Source organism: Geotrypetes seraphini, chromosome 8, assembly GCF_902459505.1.
Source record: "Geotrypetes seraphini chromosome 8, aGeoSer1.1, whole genome shotgun sequence".
Lineage (NCBI taxonomy): Eukaryota > Metazoa > Chordata > Amphibia > Gymnophiona > Dermophiidae > Geotrypetes > Geotrypetes seraphini.
Genome location: NC_047091.1, coordinates 155987184 through 156009133, shown reverse-complemented (window position 1 = coordinate 156009133; position 21950 = coordinate 155987184). Strand labels below are relative to the sequence as shown.

General features: G+C 44.3%; 1 protein-coding gene across 4 annotated transcripts in view; it reads left to right on the top strand.

Moving 5' to 3' along the window:
* MLXIP (MLX interacting protein) overlaps nt 1–21950 on the top strand; it is a 138638-nt gene that overhangs the window by 96775 nt on the left and 19913 nt on the right. For all 4 annotated transcript variants that reach the window (XM_033953871.1, XM_033953869.1, XM_033953870.1 and 1 more), the window contains exons 9-12: nt 1802–2432; nt 5166–5287; nt 9850–10039; nt 18542–18666. In XM_033953871.1, the coding sequence (XP_033809762.1) occupies nt 1802–2432; nt 5166–5287; nt 9850–10039; nt 18542–18666 (1068 nt within the window). The remainder of the gene's footprint in view (nt 1–1801; nt 2433–5165; nt 5288–9849; nt 10040–18541; nt 18667–21950) is intronic.

The window sequence follows — 21950 nt, the reverse complement described above, 5'->3', positions numbered from 1 at the left end:
ATGATCCCCTCAGGCCTTCCTACCCCTGTTTCATGCCTAGGTTTGTGCTGGTTGGCCAGCCAAGGAATATCCATGTCCTGTGTGCAGCAGAGCATGCAAGGGAGGGGCAGAAGCCTTGGGCTTAACCCCTCTGAGTTCTCCAGGGCTGGAGATCCACAAGATGCGTGCTCCCAAGGGAAGAGACCCTTTCCAGAGCCCTCCAAAGGTGCATTGGCTAAGCACAGATGCGTGGATGCCACAGAGCCCAGGAGGACCTGCAGGGATTCCCTGCCAGGGCCCTTAAGTCCCCCAGTGCAAGACTTCACTCCAGATTTTGTGACCTTTATGTGGAAGACCTAGTTGAACTGCCGAGGGTCTTCAACATCTGTGTTCAGCACAATGGAGGCGGTGTCTCCTCTTTGATTGCTTTTGGGAAGGAGGCGTAATTCAAAGATGATTGACAGTATTCTGCAAGCAACTTGCGGGTTCAGATACATAACCCTATGGTTCAGAATTACTACACACATCTACAAGACAGAAGATTATTGAGGTAAAAATCTAATATTTCCATATGACATAGTATATTACATTACAGTGCCAACACAATGCACAATAAAACATTTTAATAGACAGCACAAGGGGTAAGCAAAGATGGAGTATATAGATAGAAGAGACAGAGTAACAGAGCTCAAAAAATAAGGGACTAATTTGAAGAAAGTAGCACATGAGGTCAGACTGGTGCTTGAAAATTGAAGTGAATTAACATGTTTTGCTATAATATGTGCAGCCAAGCATAATTCCTTAAGTGTGTGATTAGCAAGTTAGTTACTTCTTCCATTAAAGGCCTGTGTGAAGAGTCAAGCTTTCACCTGCTTCCTGAAGGCAGGTAAATTTAATTTATTTATTCAGTTTTCTATACTGTTCTCCTAGGGGAGCTCAGAACGGTTTACTCAAGCATTTTTGTCTGTCTGTCCTGGTGGGCTCACAATCTATCTAATGTACCTGGGACAATGGGGGGAATAAGTGATTTGCCCAGGAACAGTGCTTAGGAACAGTGCTTATCATATAGCTGTAGGGCCAAATGCAGATATTAGATGGGGTCAAGATGGGTGGTACAGAGCCTATTGGGATAAATAATAATAATAATAATTTATTTCTTATATACCGCCAAAGCCCTAGTAGTTCAAGGCAGTTTACAACAAAGAAGGACTGGACAATCAGCGAATATAGGTACAGTCAGCGAAAATAGGTACAACAAGGAAGGGCTGGACAGTCAGCGAAAAGGTACAATCAGCGATTATAGGTACATCAAAGAGGGGGCTGGACAGTCAGCGAATATAAGTACAATCAGCAAATGAAGATACAGTTTATATGGGTAAGCAGGATACAGGTACAATAAAAAGGGGCCATAGATCGGGCATAGAGGTCTTAGATTATAAATCGGTTAAATAGATTAGCTTTTAGTAATTTCCTGAAGTTTAGGTAGGATGAGGAGCGCGAGATAATATTGCCCAGCCAATTATTAAGTTGACCTGCTTGGAAGGCGAGAGTTCTATTCAGGTATCTTTTGTAACGGCAAATGGGAGGCCGAACTTGCATTCTGCTCTGCTTCTGTTCTCATTGGGTTTTAACTGTGGAGGTACTGCTCACTTCCTGTCTCATGTTGTAACAAGATGAAGTCTTATGCACTAAAAGTCCAGTTTCAGATTCCTGATAACATTTTTTTGAGTTATGTTAGAACAAACTATGTATAATAAGAAGTCTATTATGTGATGTCCACTCTTTGTACCTGGATTATATCTGTTTCCTGTTTCCTTTCTAGCCTGCTGTCTTGCCAGACACACTTAGCCCGGTGAATCTGGATGTGGCGTTGATTGCATCCCCTGGGTCAGCTCCTGTTTCTGCTAGAGCCCCTGACATCAAACGAGAGAGGAGTGCCAGTTTGGGTAGCATTGGATCAGCATGCTTCAACTCAGCATCATCCTTAAGCACACAGCGAGCATTTGTATCTATGTTTTCCCCTCCAGTGCCTCCTGTCCAACCAGTGCCAACCACTCGACAGCACCAAGCGCTTCCAGCAGTATCCCCAAGTCCGACCCTGAGCTCCCAGACTTTGTACACTCCCTCGGACCCAGCTAAGTTTGCTCTGTGTAACTCCACTGTTATCACACATACAGACTCTACTACCCTTACCCAGAATGCAGCCGCTACCACGTTTAGCCCTAGCCCGGGCCTGCTTTTGGCCACTCAGCAGCAGGTGCCACACCTGGGACAGACTGTAGCCGTCCAACAGCAGCCTCAGCCTTCACCACAAGCTCAGCTGAAGTTCAGTTCAGCGAAAACTATCCCGATGACCAAATCTAGAGCCCGAGTGAAGCAGCCGCAGAAGATTGTGCCAGGTCCACAGCCCGAGACCATGTCCTTACTATTAAAGAATGCCTTCATAGCCCCAGGTTAATCTGAGAAACAGCCTGCTTTGATTGTGAGAGAAGGGGCAAAGGGATAGGGGATGTTGGAGGGGAAGGAGCAGGAGAATGGGGGAGATGATGATGATGGAGTGAGGAATCGTGGGATTGGGGAAGTAATGTGAGAGGAGAAGGAGAGTGGTGGAGGTGAGGAGAGAAGGAGGCAGAATAATGAAATGGTTAGTGAAGTTAGGAGCAAAGACAAGCAAATGGGGAGGAGTGATGGGGAAACTGAGGGCAGGAGAATGGGAGAACTTGCTGGGTAGGGCAGGGAATAAACAGAACGGTGAGGCGTACTGAGGGAGGTGAGAGGGAATGAGTTGGAGAATACTGAAGGCGTTAAGGAAGAGAAAGGAGTGCTGAGAGAGATGAGGGATAGAGCGGGAGAAAGAGTAAGGTCATTTGGAATCATTTACAGTTTTATTTTCAGAAGATTGGTTAAATGACTCAGTGTATGGTGAGAAATTGTAGACTCATTTCTACTTTCTCATATCTAATACATTCTGGTATGTTGCTCTCCACTTTCAAAGAGGCAGGACTTACACATACCAGAATGCATTGCATGGAAGCTGCCAGCCCAGAACTGGCCCGAATGTCTTCAAGAGTGTGGCCACTCGGGCCTGGATTCTGTAAATGATGACGCCTAAATCGGCTGGCCCTAGAAAAACAGCGCTGACCGCTTGACAATCACTTTTAGGTGTCATAAACAGAATCGCAGCTATTGGCACTTAGGTGCCAGGGTTTTAAAGGCCCTCATTTCTAGTGCCTAAGTATTATGGAGAATCGCACAGAGCTGTGCCTAGTGACGCCTCAGGTCGTCGCTGCCCCTAAACACGCCTACTTTGACCTTGGATGTCGCTAGGCGCCATTCCGTAGGCCCGATTCTGGCACCTACCCCAGTGGGCACCTAAGGCGCCTACTTTTTAAAATGTATTTTTAGTCAGTTTTCAATGGCGCATTCAATTATCATGCCAATTAAAACAGATTAAAGCAATTTAGGTGCTGGCAGCTGGCCTGATGTTCAGCGGTGTTTACAGAATATGGCCCTCGGTGACTCAGCTGTCAATAAAAGTATTTGCAAATGATGGCGTTTACATTCTCGCTGTCTGTGGCGCCATAACCTCAGCTTGACTAAAGTACTTCAAGAAGAGGATAGAAACTGAGCCGAGGGCAGCTTTATCCGTGATCTCACTCATGCAGGTATGAGAGTGCCACCGCAGGTTGTTATCGTGCTTTGTGGGTGCACAAAGCTCCAGCAACCTGGTAAAAAAAAAAATTACCGGGTTGAGAGCGATTTTGCTTGCTCAGCACAAATAGCATGCAAATCACGTGGACGCTGAGTAATGTAATTTGTAATGTCATTTATTTCTTATATACTGCTAATCCGTTAGGTTCTAAGCGGTTTACAGAAAATATGCATTAAAATTATAAGTAAGAAAGGTACTTAGAAATTCCCTTACTGTCCCGAAGGCTCACAATCTAACTAAAGTACCTGGAGAGTAAAAAAGAAGTGAAAAATAGAGAGAGAGGAAAAAATAAGAAAATAAACATTCTAACAAGACTGCATTGTCTAAGTACTTTGGAAGGTAGAAGAGAGGAGAGCAGCCGGTTAAAAGACAGGTAGGCACAACTCTTCTTACCGGGTTATCTTACTCCTCATTTTACTTTGAGTTATACTAATAAGAGTTCTCGAACAATACATTTGTTTGCATATCCCTCACTAAAATTATGTCACTTAAAAAGGTTCCTTGAGAGAACCTTTTCTTTTCAGGCGGCCAAACTAAATTTATGGCTGGCCAAAACTGTGTTAGAAGCGTCTTCTTATCTCGATTTTAGAAAACAGATAAAAACTCAAATATTTAACAGATTGGGTTCTTAATGTACCTTAGTATTTTAACTTTTTACTCCATTTTAAAATTGCTCCATCTTTTTCTATTGTATGTATCTCTTCCTATATTGTATGCACTTAATTTTGGTGAATCCCTATGATTTGCGTTGTTTGTTCTATGCTTAAATGTTGTGAACCGCCTAGAAAGAACTCTCAGGTATGGCGGTATATAAAAATAAATTATTATTATTATTCTGCGCAGGCTCAGTACAGTCCCTGATCGCTGGTGCTCCGGAGCTTTATTTTTGTGGGGGTGGTGGGGTTTGTGTCTTAGCCACGAAATAGACGCAGCTGTTGTGCGTGTATTTGTGTGTCCTGTGCCTAACAGCTGCGTTCTGACCGTGTGCACGGGACATACACTCGCACAACTTACACACAAACAGCTACCGGCAGCTCCAGACCTGCTGGAAAATTTTGCCCAGTAAGATGGAGAGAGGTGGAGGTGAGGAGAGAAATAGGCATGTTCAGAATAATGGAATGGTGCGTGGAGTTAGGAGCAAAGACAAATGTGGGGAGTGATGAGGAAACTGAGGGTAGAAGAATGGGGGAACTTGCTGGGAGGGGCAGGAAACAGCAGGAAGTAGGGGTTCCCTTCTGAATAGTACAAGGCGAGCTCATTTTAATACTAATGAACTCCTTGTAACGCATTTGCATAGTGTTCTCGGTTGCTATTGCGATTGGTATAAGCGCCCCCCCCCCCAAGAAGCCTTTTGAGCATCAGAGGCTGAGCTGCCTTGAAAGTAAGATTGGCTACAACCAGTCTTACTTGCAAGGCAAGCTTTTGAGCATTGGGGCCTTAGTCAGATGATAACAGTTTGCCTTTATCCCCACAGCTGCCTTTCAGGGACAACCCAGAGCTGTGATAGTCTCCCCAGCATCACTGAAACAAGAAGTGATCCTGAGTCCTCACCTGTCTCAGCCCAAAGTGTTAATCGCACCTGCTGGAATCACTAGGGTAAGGGAAGCTTACCTCGGACTGGCAGGGGGCACACGGCGCGGTGATGCCTGGTCCTCCGTCCCAGGTGTAAACTTTCATTGCTATGTCGCTTCATAAACTACATATCTGACAGGGAACTTTGCCAGTGAGCTGATTTGATTCGTCAAGTTTCCAGTCAGGCCAGTCACCCAGTGGATGTTTTGATTCAGTTGCTCTTAGGCTTGTGTCCCTAAGACATACTTAGGGTATATGACCCCTGATGCAGGCATTAGAAGCCAAAACACGGTTCCATGTCTAGTCTCAGTGGTGTTGATGCTGTGTGGAGAGCTTAATAAATTTGGAATATCATTCACTTCTCTGGTTTTCATTGAAAGTCTATTACCACACTCCACGTCTCCATTTTCATAAAAAATATGAAGGCATTTCTAAAAGTAACATCAAATTGAATCAATTAGAGATACAAATTATATGTAATTTTCCTACATAATCACCCTCCTTTTCAACATTCACACCATTGCACCAACTTCTTTATTCCATTGGAAAAAAAAAAAACATTTTTGATTGTGCAGGAATGCACTACTTCTTTGACCTCGTCATTGCTTCCAAATCTTTGTCCTCTCAAAGCGTCCTTCAAGGGTTCAAACACATGATAATCAGAGGGAGCAAGGTCAGGGCTGTACGGAGAATGGTGTAAGATCTGAAATCTCAATCTCCGAATGGTGTTGAGTTGCAGTGGCCATGTGAGACTGTACGCTATCATGAAGGAGAAGAACGCCTTTAGACAAAATTCCTCTGTGACAGCTTGGTATTTTTGGCTTCAGCTCCTCCAATATTGCACTGTTTTGGGCACTATTCACTGTTTCACTCTTTTCCTGATAGTGCTCCAAAATTGGTCCATTCATATCCCAGAAGAGATTTAACAGGACCTTTTCAGCGGAGGGTGAACTTCTTGACTGGAGATGATGTGTGATGCCATTGTGAAGACTGCCTCTTGCTTTCAGGCTCATAGTGATAAGAACATAAGAATTGTCTTACTGGGACAGACCAAAGGTCCATCAAGCTCAGTATCCTGTTTCCAACAGTGGCCAACCCTAGTCCCAAGTACCTAGCTAGATCCCAAGTAGCAAGACAGATTCAATGCTGCTTATCCTAAGAATAGGCAGTGGATTTCCCCAAGCCATTTCAATAATGGCCTATGGACTTATCTTTTAGGAAATTATCCAAACCTTTTTTAAACCCTGCTAAGCTAACTGATTTCACCATATTCTCCGGCAACAAATTCCAGGAGGCCGTCTCCATTATTATACTGTGCCAGAAAGGCTGTGAAAGTCTGCACACGAATCATCTTGTGCTTATAAGTCTGCATCTTAGGCACCCACCATGCACACAACTTGCGATATTTGAGAACCTCTGTGACAATGGTACTGTAAGTGCAGATTTGATACTTGTAAGCTTTTGTGTTTTTATGTATATGCGCATTTATTCTAGGTCCTGGCTTCAGTTCCCTCAATGAGGCAGCGGAAAGTAAAATCAATGACAATAATAGCCAGAAGGTTTGCATATAAAGTATATTTTATAGGACTAGGCTTGTTATTTCAGAGGTACAATGCTTAGAAGATAGATACACTATACATATGCTTGTTACTAATGTGTAGAAATATATTTTTTATACAGCTGCTTCTGTATGTGTATAGGAAAACGCTGCTTTCCCAGAGCAGAGAGAGCATGTGGTTTAACCTGAATGAATGTGTGTCTGGTTGTGAGGTGGGGGAGAAGATAGCCAAGAGGGCGATAAGAGAGTGGGGAAGGGTTTAACCTGCATTTGTAGGTTTGAGTCTTGTTCTAAAAATAGCATCTATTGTTAGCAAATACTGATCTTTAACATATTTTCCAGCATCTCTCTGTGCCACAATTTAGTGCTTGTTTGAGGCAATGGCCCTTAATTGATAAGGAAAGCGTGACACTTGCAGGAATGGTAGATTTAATCAGTCTGTCTGGCTTTTGTTCTATTCAAGTGCTGGCAATTAACATATCTTCTTGAGAAATCCAGGCTGGCTGGATACTCAAGACATGTGGATTATGGGCAGGGGCTCACCCAGTTCGTCTGCAGTAACATTCCCAGGGTCAGATTGTTTAATATAATGTCCCCGAGTCCTTTGCTGACACTCTGGCCAGGCCAACAGAACTGCTGACAGCCAACATACAGCAATGTAAAGCTGATAATATTGACATCCATTTCCCTGGCCAGAACTTCTAAAGAAATGCTCCTGTTTTCACAAATAATGGCATCAGCATGACGCACCTTCTCATCAGTGACGGCCGTGCTGGAACGACCGATAGCGTTTCTCATCAGAGATTGATGTTCACCCATTTTTAAATGCATCTATCCACGCGTACACTCTTCTCTTGCCAATGCAGACATCTCCACAGTGTTGCAGTATTCTTCTATGAATTTCACGAGGTTTCACATCCACCGACCTCAAGCATCTGATGACTGCTCACTGCTCCTCTACTGTGCAAACATCCAAGGGTGCTGCCATTTTGTATATAGTGCCCTACCGATTAAGCACACCATGTCATCTATTGGGCAGTGTCAATGCTTCCTCTAAGAATGTATCTTCCCTTGTGGGAGTTTGAAATGCCAGGGGTGTTCGTTTCATGAAATACTGTCAAATTGTTGTTACTTTTTGAAATGCCCTCGTACTTTGGGCGATGAAATAGTTCTTGTTTGCTGTTTCATTCTCTGAGTTTGACATAACCCCCCCCCCCCCCTCCGCTGAGTCCTAAATTTCAGCTCCTAAACTAGATGCCTAAAATTTCTCCCTCTTTATCAGTCAAACATAGGAGCCAAAGTTGCTTTTTTTTTTTTTCTTCTGCAAATTCACCTAAATGTAGGCCTGCCATTCATTTGCCTAGATTAGTTTACCTAGGGCTCCTTTTACTAAGCTGCGATAGCGGTTTTAGCACGCGCTGGATTGCCGCACGCGCTAGACAATGCCAGCATTGAGCTGGCGGTTGTTCTAACCGCATGGTGCAGGTTTAGCGTGCGCTAAAAACGTTATCGCAGCTTAGTAAAAGGAATCCCTAATTTATGAGGCAAATTCTGACAATCAGTGCTAAGCTCCTAACTCTTTCCCACTCTAAATCCACCACTGTTGCCACCCACTTTTTAGTCTTTTTCTAAATTTAGGAGCCTAGTGACATTTTGAATATAAATATAGGAACTCGGCCTTGCTCTGTTTTTTATTTACAGTTAAAGGTGCTATAGAAAGTCACAACTAAATAGAATATTTTCAGAAGCAAATTTAGGCACAGAATGCTCAAAGGTAGGGCCATAAATCCTTTTGAGGCCAGTTTCAGTGGAAGTTAAACATATGTGGGCAGCTTCTATCAGACTAACCCCGTTGACTGGCTCCTGGCTAGAAATTCAGCGGCGCAATCCAGTTAATATCTGGTCAGACTGCCTTAGCACAATCCAGGGTAGAGCCAAAAGTTATCTAGCATCTGTACCAGGGTAGCTCTTCGGGTAGGGTTACCAGATGTTTGTGAAAACCCGGACATGTCCTCTTTTTAGAATCTGCCTGGACAGATTTCTAAAACACGACAGTTTGGGTTTTAAAAAGCCCTGAGCTCAGGGCCGCATCAGAAGGGCCTCCAAGTATGATGTCACACACGTGCGCCAAAGCATCCCAGCAGAGTTTGCTTTTGATATACAGATTCTCCCTCTATCCTTGTCCTAATGTATGAACCATTACTGTTGCTGTCCTATAAAATATTTGTCATTCAACCCCCCCTTTCCTCATGTAGTCCATATGTTTGTCCTTGAATGTTACTGTAATTAAATGTTATTTGTAAATCTCGTTTTTTAGATTTGTAATTCGCTTTGAAATTTGTAATTCGCTTTGAAATTTTATTATAAGCGTTTGCATCAAATTTTAATAAACATGAAACATGTGACATCACATTGCATCCACACATGCTCAGAGGCTCTCCAGACGCACCCCGGGCTCAGGGAACAGGTGACGAGGGTGGTGTAGGGGTGGTGCTGGGGTCAGAACTTGATGGGGCAGGGCTACGTGGCCTCTTTTTATAATAAAGAAATCTGGTAGTCCTATCTTTGGGCAAGTGAGAGCAGAGCAAAAGTTGTCCTAACTTGCCCAAATAGATTTCTGGGTACCGGTGCTGAATCAGTGATAACCAGGATAATTTCTAGCAGCGGCTGAAGAACTAGATATCCAGCTATGCCAGGATCCAGGCATGGGTCAGCAGCACTTGATATTTGGGCCTAGAAACATCCATGGTGGCTAGTATTTAAAGTAACACTGACCACCACTGTCTGAATATCAGGTGATTTGAATTATTTTTAGCATTCTATCTCTAACACAGTAAGATGACAACGGGTAAAGAGTAAAATGAGCCATACAGTCTGCCCAGCCCAGTGGTTAGAGTTATAAATGCCACTCCATGTAGTTTATTCCCTCTCCCCATGCCTTTGTTTAGAGTTGTAATTACCACTACCGTAATGTAACTTCTCCTCCTCCCATGCTTTTGTTCAAGCTAACTTTTGTGTTGTTTTCTAGGGTCCGGGTCAAACAGAATTCCATAGCAGCGTTCTTGTTGGGTCAACTCAGCCAGTACCTGGTTGTTTGCAGGCTCCATCTATGGTATCTAATCTCTTTTCTTCCAGTAAGAGGCAAGACAGTAGTCTGGAGAAAGGGCTGCAAATTTCACCCCTCAACTGCAAGAACCAAGTGGCTGTTCAAGCATCAGGTAATCAAAAATGAGGATAGTTTCATAAGAAGCTGTTCATGTGGAATATCCAAAAAGCACCTGTTTTATGCCTAGTTTATAAAGGAAATGCCTGTTCTTCTTCTTAGGTGTCATCGACTCATGCTTGAGTCCTATGACTTGATGAATTACAGATCTAAAAAGAAATCAGTTTTGTACTAATCTGGTAAGGTCCTCCAGCATCATCCCCACGGTTTTCAAAGTGCCCAGCCATCTGATTGCAGGTCATCCTCTTCGCCTTCAATCCTTCCATATATGATGTCCTTCTCCAAAGATCTTTCTCTTCTGACAGTATGACCAAAATAAGTCGTAATTTCACCATTTTGGCTTCGAATGACAGCTGGTTTGATCTCTTCCAGAATCCATTTGTTCTTTTGGCAGTCCAGGACACGCATGAAATCTTTCTCTAACACGAAAGCTCAAATGAGTCGATCTTCTTTCTGTCTTGTTTCTGTAGTGTCCCGCTTTCGCATCCGTAATTGACCACTGAGAAAATGAGTGCATGGACAAGTCTGATCTTCGTTTGGAGTGTTATTTCCTTGCCTTCGAATTCTTGGTGTCAGGTCAAAAGCGCGCCGGGACAAAGGCGCGCGCAGACAATTGAGCGCAGCGTGGAGGCGCGCGTCGCAGAAAAGTACTGTTTTTACGGCTCCGACGGGGGGGCGTGGGGGGAACCCCCCACTTACTTAATAGAGATCACGCCGCGTTGTGGGGGGTTGTAACCCCCCCCACATTTTACTGAAAACTTCACTTTTTCCCTGTTTTTAGGGAAAAAGTAAAGTTTACAGTAAAATGTGGACGGTTACAACCCCCCAAACCCTCCACAACGCCGGCGCCATCTCTATTAAGTAAACTGGGGGGGCTCCCCAACAAAAACCCCCGTCGGAGCCCCTAAAAACTGTAATTTTCTTCGGCGCGCGCCTCCATCTTGCGCTCAGTTGTCGGCGCGCACCTTTGTCTTTTGCGGGGTTGTCTATGAACCGAATACTTTGTCAAGAGTCTTCATTAAAGAGTGACGAAGTGCTATTCTGCGGCCTATTTCTTCCCTGCTAGTTGCTTTGTTTACAAAAGAGCCCAGGAGATTGAAATCCTTTACAACTTCTATTCTGTCTTCAAGCTCAAAATCTTCATCATATTCCGTGTTTAATACCTCCAGAAATGGTACACCGTCAAAAGCGTGCCAGACTTTGGCACGCCGACAATCCTGCAGCGACGTTTGCACGCAGGACATATGCGCGCTTTGAAGCCTTTCTGTACACTGAAAACTCCCATTCTCCTTTTCGTTTTTGCTATTTGGGAGTTTTCAGTGTAGTGGGGGGGTTTCTCCCCCAAGCCCCCCCAATGGGAGCAAGAGGACTTGTAGTGGGGGGGTTCCCCCCAGACCTCCTTCACAGAGCTAACAGAAAGACTTGAAAGCGGCGGTGCGCATATGTCCGGTACGCAAATGTCACCACGGGATTGTCGGTGCGCCAAAGTCTGGCGAACTTTTGACAGGTCACCCTAGAAACATATAAATATCAAGGACTATACAATAATGACCTTGGTGCCATAAAGATCCTCTTTCCCTCTTTTTACTAGTAAAAAAACCTCAGCAGTGCCACTCAAAGGTTCATCTCGTACCTTTAACTGTACACACCCACCCTCATCATAGATCCAATTATTATCTTATTTGTTAACATACGAGGATCATTTCATAAATAATGCACACCTTTTTTTTTTTTTTTAATTTACAAGTTTTATTTATTTTTTTTTTTTTTTTCAAGTATTTCTTTACAATCCTTCAACATAGTCTCCCTGCTTTGCAATGACCGAGTCCCAACATCTGGGAAGCTTCATTATTCCATGCAAGACACCGTTTTAGTTCAGTTGCCGAATGGCTCGAGTAACGGTGTAAAAAAGCTCTTCCAGAGATGCAAAATGATGTCCACGCATAGGTTGTTTCAACTTTGGAAAAAGGTCAAAGTCTGGTGGTCTCATGCCTGGACTGTAGGGAGCATGAGGTAACACCTCCCAGCCATATTTGCGTAGTTTTTCAATGATGACATTCCCTATGTGCGGGCGAGCGTTGTGAAGAATGAGTGGCCCAACCAAGAACAACTGAGGTTGGGTTTTGTGCATTTTTCTGCGCATTTTTTTGAAAAAAATCATGATAATACACTGCTGTGACACTTCTTCCACATGGAACTTTGTCTGTGATGATGATGCCTTCATAATCATAAACAAAAATCATCATTTGTTTGACTTTTGATTGAACTCATCAAAATTTTTTTGGTCGTGGGGAAGATGGACCTCTCCACTCGTCATTGAAAAACTACGCGAATATGGCTGGAAGGTGTTACCTCATGCTCCCTACAGTGCAGACATGAGTCCACCAGACTTCGACCTTTTTCCAAAGTTGAAACAACCTATGCGTGGACATCGTTTTGCATCTCTGGAAGAGCTTTCTTCCGCCAGTACCTGAACCATTCAGCAACTGAACTAAACTGTCTTGGATGGAATAATGAAGCTTCCCAGACGTTGGCACTTGGTCATTGCAAAGCAGGGAGACTATATTGAAGGATTGTAAAGAAATACTTGAAAAAAAAAATAATAAAACATGTAAATTTTAAAAAAAGTGTGCATTATTTATGAAATGACCCTCGTAGCTTAATGTTTTTGTAATGTTCGAGCATAATACTTGAATACTCATCTTATATGAAGATTCACAAATCTTTAACTCAGGGGGAGGGAAAAAATGCTGGACACCATAGGGAGGGGGGAGTCCAAGGATGAATACCAGGAGATTAAGTACCGTAGCTTGTTTGGACCCACACAGGGTTGATTCAGTAAGCTTATTAACCATATGTTAGAACTGTGTGCTGACACTTAGTTGGCGGGTTCCTAATGCAAGGTCCAAAAAATGAACAGAGTGTGCCTGGTCTTCAAAACTCACTTTATTAGCAACCAAACATTAAAATAAACAGCAAAACTTTAAGATGATCAAGGACTCGACACGGCCCATATTTCGGCTATTGCCTGCATCAAGAGTCACCAGCGTGAACAGCGTTAATACTGATCAGCATGCTTCCAGACTTATGAAGAGTCTCACCAGCATGAACAGCCAATCAGTATTACGCTGTGCACGCTGGTGAGACTCTTGATGCAGGCAATAGCCGAAATATGGGCCATGTCGAGTCCTTGATCATCTTAAAGTTTTGCTGTTTATTTTAATGTTTGGTTGCTAATAAAGTGGGTTTTGAAGACCAGGCGCACTCTGTTCCTTTTTTGGACCTTGCAGTTGATTGTGCCGAGGTGATCGTCTCCTTTGTGGGTCACGGGTTCCTAATGCAAGCATAACGCCAAATCTTTGCTTCTTTAACAAACTCTCCAGATCGATATAGGCTTATATCTTACAGATGGGATCTTCACCATTTTGGGCAGGAGGCCCCTCCATCTTGCCTGCAACCTCAGGTGACATTCCCCCTGTGTTGGAAAAACAGGGGCAGGTTTCAGCTGGGAGCCACAGCAGGGGACCCAAGCTGAAACCTGATCGTTTTTCCAATACAGGGGGAAGGTCACCTGAAGTTGCAGACAAGATGGAGGGGCCTCCCGCCAAAAATAGCGAAGATCCCATCTGTAAGATATAAGCCTATACCAATCTATAAGAACCTAATTTCTCCTTGTTGATGCAGCAACCAAATTTTATGTAAATAGGTCTCGTGTAAAACTTGTATGCTATCTTATGAAATCACACTGAATCCATGCATACACATTTTTGCACTAGTGGTATCTAAAGCTTGTGCACGAGTCTGAACACAGTATATCATATCGACACCTGGAGTTAATATGCAACCACCCATGTTTGCCCATGTGCTGGAATGTTTTTCAATACTGATATTCATTGCACAAAATAACATTCCAGCACATGCACAGCTCTGGGTGCCGATACAATTGTGCTTGGACCTGCTGTGCATTTATACAGCTCTCAATGGTCCAGCTCTTCTAAAACATCAGTTCTGTCTTCATTTTTTTAAAGCCACCTGACATAACGAAAAGCCCGGGAGTTAAGCTCAGTCTTTCAGTCTTCTGTACACTTCTCTGCATCTGTGTACAATAGTTAAAAACCTCGTTATCGTGGATTTAAAATATGCTGTGCACCGGTAGCTGTGCAAGGCTTTCTGCGGCGTTAGACTGGGCTCAAAACCTTTCTTGGCGTGTGCACCAACAGAATTGAGCAGTAAAGCCACGTTAACCCTGTGCAAAGCCTAGTGCACTTTATTCACCAGCCCTAGGGTCAGCAGTGGATAGAGGACTGCGGCCACACCTTGAATACTGTTTGTAGTTCTGGTCACTGCATCTCAAAAATGACATAGCGGAATTGGACAAGGTACAGAGAAGGGCAATGAAAACGATGGGACATGTTTCTTATGCGGAAAGGCTAAACCAACTAGTGCTTTTCAGTTTGGAGAAGCGACGACTCGGGGGAGATATGATAGAGGTTTATAAAATACCGAGTGGAATGTAAAGGGTTTAAGCGGGTAATAAATTTTTCAGTAAATAAATAGATGTGAATCGCTTGTTTACTCTTTCCAAAAATAATGGAATGGGGAGGGGGGCACGTAATGAAGCTATTAAGTAGTAGATCTAAAACAACCCTAGAAAATATGTCATCGCTCATCGTGTAATTAAATTCAACTCTGGAATTCATTGCCAGAGAATTTGCTGACAGCAGTTAGCTTATAGGAGCATTTTCGATAGGATGTCTAAGTCCAACTTTGGATGTTTCCCCTCCCCTAACGTCCATCTTCGAAACCGCTAGACATCCAAATTTTTTTTTTTTGAGAATGATCTATTCAGGCATTTTGGCCATCAGTATGTCCAGCCTTAGGATACCCAACTTTCTTTATTAATTTCAACCCCTAAAACATCCAAATCCAGACCATTTGGACCCTAGTCTGCTGTTGAGACAGACATGGGAGAAGCCGCAGCTTGCCCTGGATCGGTGGCATGGAATACTGCTACTATTTGGGTTTTGGCATTTGCGATAAGTGTTGCTGTCTTTACACACATTAGCCTTATGGTTAGAAGATGGTTAGAAGATAAATAAGTGTTTCATGCCATTCTTGTGGTGCATTTACTTAAGGAATGGGAAGGAGGTTTGGATATAGATGGTTGAAAATTATTCCTCATGCAGGATGTGGACTTGAAATAACATCCAGGTTATAAGAGGTCCTATGAACTGAATCCTCATGATTCTATGATAAACCCTAGTTGATAATTTATCTGAGTGAGGTTATGATGTGGGTTTTTTCATGGTGGTTGGAAAGAAGATTTTATTGGTGATTTTTTTGAATATATGTGGTTCAGGGAGTTGCCAGCATTGGTTTGCAATTGAAATACAAGGTGGTATTTTGATTGTCCATTAACCCCTATTCTTGTGAGTAAGACTATTTGGGTTTTTGCCAGTTACTTCTGACTTGGATTGGCCTCCGTGAGGAATACTGGGCTAGATGGACCATTGGTCTGACCCAGTAAGTCTATTCTTATGTTGTTATGGCATGGGAGGGGCCAGAATTGTAATGGACTGGCCACAGAGACATGCCAACAGAGCATTGGGGCACCTTTAAAGGGCACTGCTGTGAACTTCACATAAAGGGTGCCAGAGGTACATCTCACCATAACCCCCTATAAATTTTGGAATGGAATGATTCATCATGGACGACCAGCCATGTGACAAGCAGCTAAAAGCTCCATCAGCAGCTTCTACCTCCAGGGCCTGGGCTCCACCTCAGCCACTGCTGCAGAGACACTCCAGCCCCTTCCCCAGTACTTGGGCTCCCCGCCAGCTACTGCTGCCCAAGCAGCTAAAGGATTCGACTTCGATAGCAGCTTTTACCCCCAGGGCCTGGGCTTTCCACCAGCCTTTGCCGCAGAGAGCTGAAGGATGCAGCAGCTCCGGCGGCAGTTTCTCCCTCCAGAGCCTGGGCTCCCCACCAGCCACTGGTACCTGCTTCCCAGCCTCATCCTGCGGTCTGCTGCTCCAGGGCCAACGCTTGGAGGTCTAATTTAGGGGAGGGGGGGCATTGCCCCTCCAAATGCGGAATCGGATTCATTGCAGCCAGTTCATCTTGCTGAAACGGCCCTGATGAATTGTCTTAAACCCCATATAATTTGTGGTCAATCCTCCAAAACTTCCCCAAATCCTGCTTTACTCACCTGTCTACCACCCCAATAGCCCTTATGGTTGCAGATGGCACCTCATTTAGAGGCCACATCTTCAAAAAGATATAAAAATGATGGAGTTGGTCCAGAGGAAGGCTACTAAAATGGTGTATGGTCTTCATCATAAGGTGTGTGGGGACAGACTTAAAGATCTCAATCTGTGTACTTTGGAGGAAAGGCGGGAGAGGGGAGATATGATAGAGACACTTAAATACCTATGTGACGTAAATGCGTGTGAGTTGAGTCTCTTTCATTTGAAAGGAAACTCTGCAATGAGAGGGCATAGGATGAAGTTAAAAGGTGATAGGCTCCGGAGTAATCTAAGGAAATACTTTTTTACAGAAAGGGTGGTAGATGCATGGAACAGTCTCCCAGAAGAGGTGGTGGAGACAGATACTGTGTCTGAATTCAAAAGGGCCTGGGATAGGCATGTGGGATCTCTTGGAGAGAGAAAGAGATGATGGTTGCGGATGGGCAGACTAGATGGGCCATTTGGCCTTTATCTGCTGTCATGTTTCTGTGTGGCAGTATAGTAGGGTTTTGGTGGCCTCACACTTTCCACCATAAATCTAGTGGTTGGAGTGGGCCTGGATCCCCCCTCTCTATACACTGCCTACCAGGATATTCCAGACATCTGCTTGCTGCTCTACTAGGCTTTCCCCTACCAGGTGCTGCTGTTAAATCAGATGTTATTGGGGTGGTAAGGGGTCATTGACCACTGGGGTGGGTGTGTGTGGGTCATTATGTAATCCCTCCAGTGGTCATCTGGTCAGTTTGGGTTCCTTTTTGGCAATTAGATGCTGTTAAAATAGGTTTAGCTCCGGACATCAAAATTCTGTCCTGGACAGTGGCATAGTAAAGGTGGGGAGGGTCCGCCCAGACATAGTCTTCTTGGAGCACCAGCACCCTTCCTCCTCTCCATCCCCGCCTTCCCACTCCTACCCCTGCTGCGCGCCCCCGTGCCCCTTCCCTGTACCTTTTTAACTTGCTGCCCACTTCAGAGCTCTCTTTCTCTGATGTCACTTCCTCCTGGAAGTGACATCAGAGATAGCTCTGAAGTCAAGGTGGGCAGCAAGTTCTTTGCTGCTCACGTCACAGTTAAGTTTCAAGTTTATTTAAAATTTTTTATACTGCCCAATCAAGCCTTCTAGGCGGAGTACAAAAATGCCAAATCAGTGTGCCAAATAAAATGCATTTTAAACAGAAACAGACCAGGGGAAATGACAATTTTTTAAGACGTTGACAAACGGGAACAAAAGGGAAGAAGGGTTAGAACTACAATTGATAGAGAGAAAGAGAACACACAAGGGGAAGAATAACAAAGGGAGGGGGAACTGAAGATAAAAAAACCTTTCTTGAATCTAAGTTGTCTTAAAAGGATAGTTTAAGTTACAAAAGCATCAAGAAAGAGAAATGTCTAACTTCACCTTAAAATTGGCAAGAGTTGATTTTTCACATAAGTAATTTGGGATACTGTTCCAAAGAGAGGGGGCGCTAACAGAGAAAATTGTAGGGGAAGAGACACAGGGAAGAGGGCAGGAGAGGGGCGCCACCCCCCCCCCCCCCCCGGGCGCCGGTCACCCTTGCTACACCACTGGTCATGGATGTCTTGAGAAATGTTTGATTATCACCACAAGACGTCCAAGTGCTAAGCCTGCCCCCCCCCCCCAACACACCCCTTCAAACTTTGGATGCACAGCAGCTAAGAAGCCTAGCAAGATGTCCAGAAAGTCAGCTTCGAAAATCAGCACTTGGACCTTTTGGCCAGAAAAATGTCCAAGGGACACTTTATGCTGATTTTTGGATGTCTTTCTATTATGAAAATTAGCCCCTTCGGGTTTAAAAAAAGGTTTGGTTAATTTCCTAAAAGAAAAGTCCATAAGCAGTCATTAAGACAGACTTCGGAAATCCACTGCATATTTCTAGGATAAGCAGCATAAAATCTGTTTTATTGTTTTGGGCTCTTACCAGGTACTTGTGACCTGTATTGGGCTTAATGGACCTTTGTGTCTGTCCTAGTGTGGCAACTCTTAAGTTCTAATAAGTATTTCAGATTCATATCATAAGTAATCCATTCTCTTGCCAGCCCTAATTAACTCAGAGGTGGCATGGACTGGGTGTTCTAAGTTGAAAGTCATGAGAGTTATTTTACCCTGTCCAATTGTCAATGTTTTTTGCTTTGAGGGGTTTGTACTTATCCTTTGGAGGGTGGAGTCCTTTTAACCTTTGCTAGTATGATTGAACAGAATTTGCTTCTTTTTTTTTTTTTTTTTTCTTCTGCAGGTCAAGAATGTCAGAATTCAGGACAAGGTTCGCCATGTGCCTCTGAGCAGAGTCTGAGTCCTCAGTCCCCACAGCACATCTGTACAGGGACATCCAGCGCTGACTCACAGGCCGTAGCATTCAAGGTAAGTAGATTTCTCTCTGCTATCTGCCTCCACTGGTTCCCTGATTGCGCAGACACTGAGAACCAGCCATGTGGTGAATGGGTTCTGTAGCCATGTGCTTTGATCCTATGTACATCCCTTCCTTTTATGGTCATAATTGCAACAAAAATAGACCCTCCTAGAGAATGACACAGGGACAGAATTGGTTCCCATCCCAGCAGATAACCGTAAGAAAACCATCCCATGTCATTCTTTAGTGTCTATCTCAACCTCAGTCCTTCTACACTAGCATTTTTCAGTGCAAGGCTTGAGGGTCAGGGGCTGGGCCCATTCATACTCTGATTCTTAGGATAATGAAGCCGTTGTGACATCACTGATGAGGTTGGCTCTTATTGGTGGTATGTGGTGGTATGGGGCATTATGACATCACAATATCTGCTCTGGATACCAGAGACTGTCATTCTTTAGTGTCTATCTCAACCTCAGTCCTTCTACACCAGCATTCTTCAATGCAAGGCTTGAAGGTCAGTGACTGGCCCATTCATATTCTGATTCTTAGGATAATGAAGCCATTGCCAGTGTTCCCTCTAAGGTGAGCGCATGAGCGATCGCTCACTCTTTTCAGTGGCGTCGCTCATGCTTTTTCTCGTGTCGCTCAATCGAGCGGGCGGAGGTGAGAGGAAGCGGTGGCGGAGGTGAGAGGAAGCGTCGGTGGTGGTTTGCCCTCCTCGCCTTAGTGTATTTTAAGTTGAACGATGCAGCGGCCACGTCTTTCACCTTAAAAATACACTAAGGCAAGGCAAGGAGCAGGGCAGACCGAAGAACAGCACCAGTAAGGCTGGGGACTCGCGCATGCGCACCCCTCACAAATAGGAGTCCCAATGTTCTCTCTTAGGATTGGGCAGGAGAAGTAGTGGCCTCGTTGAGCAGGGAACCAGTGTGTGGAATGCCCTGTTTCCAAGTTGGCCTGGGAGAGCTGCTAAGTTTGTTCAGCATGGCACCACCCCTTGGTGGATTTTAGAAACCAGAGGTAGTTGATTGTGACCCCATAGGAAGCCATTATAGGGACTTGTCCCTATAATAACTGAAGATATTTCTGGAGAGGTCTGGTGATATCCAGGCCCAGATAGAATTACAGGGTGTTTACATCTAAGGACCTGATTTTTCTTTGATTAGCCCAAGGTGCTATAAGGAATCTTTTTTTGGGGGGGAGGTGTGGTGATGGAGCCATCTTGCTTTATTAACATATAAAATCTGTGAGTGGCACTCTTAGAATATATGAGCATTTGCTCATGTGCTCAGCTTAGAGGGAACATAGGGATTAAGTTACTTTAAATATCAAAGAATTCACTATTTTTAAAGAAGTCATGGCCATGTCGAAGCGGCGAGCTGAGGAAAGTTTATGTAACACAGGCAAGAAGAGGTGCTTGGGTTTTAAAATAGAGTGGTTGACTGAATGCTATGTTGAAACGGATTTACCGCATGGCACCGCACAGCATGTGCTACTTGGGGAAATTTTTTATTACTCAGAAACTGATGGTGTTAAGTGCAAAATTTGCATGAAAGCGGAATACAATAGCGACTGAACATCAGGAAAAACATGGACCGATTGGAAAGTTGATCATTTAAAACAGCATTTGAGCCAAAAATCGCACATTGAAGCAGTCACGAAACTGAAAAACAAAAGCAGAAGTCTGTTGAAAAACATGCTGACAGAATCGAAAGAAGATCGTGAAAACCGAAAAGAATTAGTTAATCGGCAACAAGCGACTCCTGATGAGGTAAAGATACTCATTGATAACGTTTTACTTGCTGTTAATATAAATTCTTCAATGCTATCGGTGCAGGCAATTCATGACCATGTTGCGAAATATGTAAAGACTAGTCTTATAGCCCGTTAAATTAACGGGTGCTAGAATATATATGGGTGTGTCTGTCTTTATTTCTTTTTCTCTCTCCTTAGCCGCTTTCTGTATTTCTATCTTTCTTTCTTTCTTTTTTTTCCTTGGCTGTCCTCCACCACCACCCCTTGTCTGCTCTCCCTGTTCATTCTCCCTTCCTTTTACCTCCCCTGTGTCCTCCCCCACCCCATCACTGCTCACCTTATCCAACAGCAGCCCTTTTCCCTTTATTTTACCTCCCCCCTCTTCCTGCTCCCTCGTCCATCAGCACCTCTTCCTGCTCTCCCTGTCCAGCAATATGCAGTTCAACAGCAGAGAAAGAGAAAAAACACTATACACTTTGGAATATGAAAAGAAAGCAGTCTATTTTTATTGTCTGGCCATTTTATTCATGTTTATCCCAGTTTCTGCTCTCTTCTCTCAATTTTCTTACCAGGGTTTTCAGTCTATCTGGCTCTTCTCTCATTCCTGTCTTCACTTCCTCTCCTACATCCATCTCTGACTTTAACCTTATCTTTCAGTTTTCCTCCATTTATTTTTCTGCATCTCTATATGCTTCTATTTCTCCAGTTGTTTGTTTTTTGGGGAGTTTTTTTGGGTTTTTTGTTGTTGTTTTTTTTTTTTTGCTAACTCCTCCCTTCCAGCATCTTCTCTTTCTCTCTCTTCCCCCTTTATTTTCAGTCTTCTAACCAGTATCTGTCTTGCTCCCTCCATCCAGCATATCCTCTCCCCTCTTTCCTCCAACACCTCATCTCTCTCTCTGCCCATCACCTTTTACTCCTTGCTTCTTCCAATGGAGTCGCGAGTCAGGCCTGACATATAAAGCTGGAAGCCGATTCCTCCCGGAAGCAGTCCTCCATGTTGTTTGCCGGCCGCTAGAAGGAGGGGGGAGGGTGTCAGGTCAAAAGCGCGCCGGGACAAAGGTGCGCCCAGACAATTGAACGCAGCGCGGAGGCGTGTGTCAGGTTCCCCAACAAAACCCCCCGTCGGAGCCCCTAAAAACTGTAATTTTCTTCGGTGCGCGCCTCCGTCTTGCGCTCAGTTGTCGGCGTGCGCCTTTGTGAGCAGCCCTGCCTTCGGTCCTGTCTCGGTCCCACTAAACCGGCTGGCAATAACGAAGCCAGACATCATGGGGGCTTTCCCTCTTGCTAAATCGCTATAGGCTTTGCCAGTCTCGATCCCGCCCCTCAAAATCAGGAAGTAACTTCAGAGATGGACAGGATCGAGACCGGCAGAGCCTTTAGCAATTTGGCAAAAGGGAAGAACCCATGGCATCTGGCTTTGTTATTGGCAGCCGGTTTAACAGGGACAGGACCGAAGGCAGGACTGGTGAAGGGCAGAGGCTGGAGTCGGGCAAAGGAGGAGACTTACGTTTGAGGGACGGCAGGACTCCGCGTTCACTCC